Source organism: Balearica regulorum, chromosome Z (genome assembly GCF_011004875.1).
Source record: "Balearica regulorum gibbericeps isolate bBalReg1 chromosome Z, bBalReg1.pri, whole genome shotgun sequence".
NCBI lineage: Eukaryota > Metazoa > Chordata > Aves > Gruiformes > Gruidae > Balearica > Balearica regulorum.
The window spans coordinates 42,955,556-42,961,555 of NC_046220.1; the positions used below are offsets into that span (position 1 = coordinate 42,955,556).

The 6,000-nt window shown below is 37.3% G+C and overlaps 1 protein-coding gene across 2 annotated transcripts in view; it reads left to right on the plus strand.

Moving 5' to 3' along the window:
• The window catches only part of UBQLN1 (ubiquilin 1), a 29,758-nt gene extending 24,016 nt beyond the window's left edge, over positions 1-5,742 (plus strand). The window contains exons 9-11 of one of the 2 annotated variants that reach the window (XM_075740812.1): positions 2,199-2,314; positions 2,638-2,806; positions 4,558-5,742. In XM_075740812.1, the coding sequence (XP_075596927.1) occupies positions 2,199-2,314; positions 2,638-2,806; positions 4,558-4,710 (438 nt within the window). In that variant the 3' untranslated portion in view covers positions 4,711-5,742. Of the gene's footprint in view, positions 1-2,198; positions 2,315-2,637; positions 2,807-4,554 lie in introns of both variants that reach the window. The other variant, XM_075740813.1, reaches the window with a different exon arrangement.
• Positions 5,743-6,000: the final 258 nt, after the last annotated feature.

Genomic DNA, 6,000 nt, shown 5'->3' on the forward strand with positions numbered 1-6,000 from the left:
TATGCTTTTCTCTTATGTCTTCAAACCTGCATTAAGTATTTGGGCAAAGAGATCTTACAGCATCCCTTGAAAGACCCAAGTCCTTAGCTAATTCGAAAGAAGTGGGTTCTGAAGCTTTTTGCCTGTAAAGATTGCCCTACCACCATTTTCCCCTCTTAATAACATTATGCTTCCAGCCCAGGTATCTGCTTGGTATTAGCTGCCACAGTGTGTAAGAGTACTGTGTTCCCTAAACAGGAGCAATCAAGATTTTTTTTTTTTTTAATTTTTTAATTTTTTTTTTTAGGAATTGAAAACTTAATCCAGTTCCCAAGTTCCATCATTAGGCAGACCTTGTAAATCAGAGTAAATGTGTGTTGCCAAGATCTGACTGCACACAGGCAGTTTTGAGTAAAATAATTAACACATACATGAATTACAGTAGCAAGGTCAGTGTTCAGAAGAAACTGTTTAAATTGTTTCAACCGTATGAATGGCTGTAGTGTCATATAATACCACTTCTTTGTGATGACTCAGTAGTATCTGAGGAGCTAGCACCACATGTGTGTTTTGAAATCTGTGAATAAATAGTAATTAATGAAGGGACAGTAGGAATGATTTCAGTTTCCTTTGGATATCTCCTGTTAGTATCACCTTGGGGTTTATCTGCACAGCTAGTTCTCTGTTGTATTCGCTTATCTTAGGTCAGATGATCAGCAGCATTAGCAGGTAAAGTGGAGAAATATTTGGGTATTCTCAGAATGGTGACAGTATTGCAGCTCATACTTCCTTGCTTTTATCTACTGGCATTTATATTATTGGACTGGATGAGAGAAACCATGCCATGTTTCTCTGTGTGATGGAAGGCATCATTTGCAATAAAGGGCAATTGCCCAGCAGAACTAGGAGAACTCACTTGTGAGCTACTCCATCTGCAGCTTTTATACAAGTCTTTACAAGAATTGCTGCTACTTAACAGCTGGAACTAATAACATTAATACAGACAAGATCCAGGTCACATAAGTGTTCTGAGACTTATTGGGCCACCATTTCTGTAAAACAACTCCAAATATCAGACAGTAAGTCATAATTTAAATATTTTCTTAAAGTAATTGCAGGAGCTTTCTTTAGGGAACACAAAATGTTTTCCTCTTCAAATTTTGGATAAACTTTGCCAGCTGTATAGTTATTCTCTGACTTTTAGCTATGAGGAAGGCAAAAATCCAAGATATGAATGGAGAATATTAACAATTTGCTGTGCTTAATGCACCCATATTGCACACCAAAGTTCTTCGTATCCTGTTCTGCAATTCTGCTCTACGCCAGAAGAAGTGTGACCTTAATTTGCGTGTTTCTACATGAATCAAAAACATTTTTGCAGCAGAAGGAATTTGGTCTAGCTGTCAGAATGAAGGCTGCTAAGATTAGTAAGCCTGTCTGCTATTTGAAGTCGGTCTGGCTACCAAGACTGTGTCATTTGTGACTGAAACACACTACTTTTTCACTTACCTGTGGCATCTCTAAGCAGAAGGGAGCATAAGCCATTAGTTTCAGTTTTGCATCTAAAATAGTCAGGTTTCTGGCCATTTAATTTCAGAAATGAAAAGGATTTACCTTTTAAATTACCTGTGGATATGAAAGCCAGTTTTTGAGTCACAGTAGAGTGAGAGCCTTTGCATATTATACATTTGGTTGCTAGTATGTTGTGCAGTGTATTTGTTTGCATTTCTCAAGGCTGTGAGGGCACTACAGATATGAAGACATGAACAAATAGTCATGCTCACACTGCTGTGGTCTGAATTTAGCTAGGAAAAAGAAATATGATATAACTTTTTCTTGGATATCTGTTGGTCAAGTTTCATTGTGTTCAGTGTTGCTTACCAGCAGTATGATATAGGAAACTAATTCTAGAATGGTGTTGGATTAGGTACAGTCCTATGGCTTTGAAAGATGAAGCCTGCTAGAAGAGGTAATGAAAAATGGTTTTCCTTGTGTACTTCTCATTTGCAAGGCTTTGTCCATGCCTAGAGAGTTCATTGATCACCACCTATGAAAGTTCTCTGAAAAAACAAAAAGTACCTGAAGGTTTTAATGTAAATATTCAAATATAAAGTTGAAAAACAAGTTCTGGAATGATGTCGGACTCTATAAAACATCTAGTGATAAAGATTAACTTTAAACATGGGCATATGATTAAGAGTTTCTCTCCTTTTTCTTAGATGCAGAATCCTGACACATTATCAGCTATGTCAAACCCTAGAGCAATGCAGGCTTTGCTACAGATTCAGCAGGGCTTGCAAACGCTAGCAGCAGAAGCACCAGGGCTTATACCAGGGTAAGAATTGGTCTTACAAATTTAGACAAGAAGGTTAACAAAAGTTCTTGTGTTATGTTTTCATACTTTATACGTGTAGAGACTTACCCAGTTTTTATTAAAGAGTACTCCTCCTGCCTTTTTTAGTGTAACTAAATTTGTTGTAGAATCTGTCACATTTCACCTGCTGTGCACTTCTAAACAGTAACAACTCTGGTCTTAGTACTTTACTTACATTGCCATACTCTTCGATGAGATTTTTACTCAGTAATTAAATAAATGAGAAGAGACAAGCTAGTATTTATTATTCAAGTGGTGTATTTCTTTTTCTGTCACTTGTGCAGATTTAATCCCAGTTTAGGTGGATTCGGAAGCACAGGAGCTCCTACAGGTTCCACTGTACCTAGTTCTGTTCCTAGTGAAAGTACCAATCCAGCATCAGGAACTGCTGAACCTGGTCACCAGCAGTTTGTCCAGCAAATGTTGCAGGCACTTGCTGGTGCAAATGCTCAGGTAACGTACATCACTATAATCTAGATTTTTTTTTTTTTTAATTCTTACTTTACTTTTTCTTTGTAAACCACTAGAAAGGAGGCTGATGTTTGAGGGGAGAGCTCCCTGGATACTTCCAGTCAAAGGAGAGCAGAGGAGGCTTAAAAGTGCTGTTGCAACTGTGCAAGTAAATGCTGGAAAAACATCAAAACTGAGTAAAAGTGTCCTCTGAACTGTTGATTTTTACACACTTATCTTCATACCCTTGAATTTGTGAAATGCTTGGAAAGATTGACACAGATTGAGGTGGTCAGATACACTGACAAATGAAAAGAGAAAAGCTGAAGCATACTGAACACCATTGCCTCTGTGCTTTTGGTCTGTATTGCTAGCTGCTACTCTCTAGCAGTGACTAAGCCTCTGTTCCACATTTTAGAATAGCCACGCTCTGGTTATTTGGAGCCTGAATTCGTTGTATGGCTTCACTGACATCCTGCAGCTGCAGGGTGCAGTGCATTTTGTTACCATCCTGAGTGGGATTAAGAGTTTCCAGAGAGTTCCAGAAGTCAAGCAAAGGTAGCAGCTTTGCCAGTAGTTGTAGGGTGGTGAGCAAGACTGGCTTGAAAGGAGACATGCTGTTAACTCCCCAGAGTGCTGTGTGAAACAGCACCCTTACGCTGGTACATACCTGGTGTAATGGCTGGTGGAAGGGACAGTCCTGCTTTTTCCACCTCTGTTGCCACGAAGTGAATTTGTCAGAGCAGCCAGCTGAACTGACATTTTTCTCTTGTTATCTAACCACGAGGAAGTGTTGGTCAGTGTCACCGTAGGAAACCACATTCTCATACATTCCAGCTTATCATGCTGTCACATCTTACACAACTGAGTCAACATTCTGTTTAATTTCACTGGGGGAAGCAGATGGGGGGCAGTTCTTAAATTTCAGGTTACATCTTTACATTGTTTTGATTTGGAACCATATGCAGATTTTAAATACTGGTAGTAATTTCTTGACATATGAAAATGTTGAATTAGAACAAAAGAAAAATTAGCAGTAGCTGCACAAGTTTTGTGTTGACATCTAAATGGACTCATTGATTTCAAAAAGTGACTTCTCAGTATTACTGCAGCATATTATTTTCCTGTAATTGCTCTGATTCAAAAATGCCTCTGAACTGAAAATCATATCAGTGAAATCATGCAGAATTTTGCCATGAGTCTGTGTGAGCAGGATCATCCCATAAAGCACAGCTGTTGGTTTTCTGTAGACTGAAGCTTTCTAACTATTAGAATTTGGGTAATTTTAGTCAACAAATACTTGGAGCATTAAAAAGGAGGTGATTTTTTTATGTCAAGGAGAAAAAAAAGCCTATGATGTTCACTATTGCCAACAGTGACATCATTATCCTTGCTGCTCTACGTTACTAGGTTGAACTCTACTTCATTTTAAAAAAATACTTACCCGCATGTCTTTAAGAAACTGTTCGTGGGACATAAATTTACCCAATTTAATTTCAATTCTGTTTTGTCAAACAAGCAGCTTTTCCTGTCATCTAAGTGTAGATACTCTTAAAAACTGGAGCTGCTCTGACTTGTTAAAAATAATTCAATTGTGAATTCATTTATGTCATAGTGTAGTTCTAGGATCTCAAAAAAAGATGTAGACAGAAATTAGTACAGACAGGAAGTCGTGCAGCACCAACTATGTTTAAATCCTGCACTTTGCTAAATGTATGTTATGCTTTTATACCTTGAAATCTTGTTCTTAGCAGATACAAAATCCAGAAGTTCGATTTCAGCAACAACTGGAGCAGCTGAGTGCAATGGGCTTTCTGAATCGTGAAGCGAACTTACAAGCGCTAATAGCAACAGGAGGGGATATCAACGCAGCTATTGAAAGGCTGCTTGGCTCTCAGCCTTCATAGCAGTGTTTCTTTAACTTGAAAAAATGTAATTTATTTTTGATAACAGCTCTTAAATCTTTAAAATATTTGCTTTATTTCATTCTGACTCTTGGGTTTGTCTTGTTATAACTAAAATCGGTCTGATGCATTTTAAGGTGGTGTGCAGTAGTTTTCTTCAAACAGTGGGAATCAATGCATTTTCACTCTGTTGCATGCATCACACTTCTTTTGTTCTGCATTATTTGTGATTTTTTTTGACACAATATCAGCTTTCACAGTTGGTTGAACTGGTTTTGTCTGACCTACAACTGTCCAATTTATTTACTACTTAAACATTAGCCTTCAGTAGTAATTTATGTAGAATACAAATTAAAAAGAAAACAAATTAATTGAAGTTACAATTTGTGAGTACCAATACTGCTTATTGTGATTCTGGCATGTATTTTTTTTTGCTAGAAAAATGCTGTAAGATTTATACCACTTGAGTAATCTACCATTTTTTGCTTTAATTTGTATGAAGTATAAACACAATATATACAATGGGGACAGCTCATTTCTAGAGATTTACACACTGCAATAGAATGAGATTGTAAGTAACGCAAAAAAGCCGAGGGGGGAGCGGGGGGGAAGTTGTAAGACATGTTTTGGTGTAGAATCTTCCAGCATCTTTGGTAACCATCTCAGCAAAAATGCTTGAGCAAGTTCATTTAAAATATACTAGAATTACTGTTCTGGTTACCTCTTTACATCTAACTGTACAGAAACTTGCATTGTAACACTGTCTGAATATTCACAAAGATAACTCTAAATTACCTTTATCATTGTGGAAATTGAAGGGGTGCTGCATTGTGCTCTGGAACTGCTTCTAAGGCTTTTTTGGCTTTCCATTGAGATTCTAACATGTATTCTGATTTGTAATTGGAAACATTACTTTCATGGTCATGTGATATTCTAATTACTTTTAACCACCATGTAAAAAATACTGTATATCTTTTGAGGTTTTATTGGTAGTTACTTTTGTGCACAGGTAATAAATGAATTAAAAATCTTTAAGTATCTTGTCTGAGTGTTTTTGCAGGTGATGATTACCTAGAATTCAAGATGACTGACCAGCTTAAGAGTTGGCATTTGAGAGTAAGCTCAGGGAATATTCACCAGTTCTGCACTAAGATTTGTAAATGACCCTGGGAGTGTGAGGTGGAGGGAGGAGAGTAAGATGCATATGATCTTGAAGAGTACTAGCTTAGATAAAGTGGGGGTAACAGAATAAAAGACACTACTGTGTGTGTTACTGAATAGCATCTGCTTTTT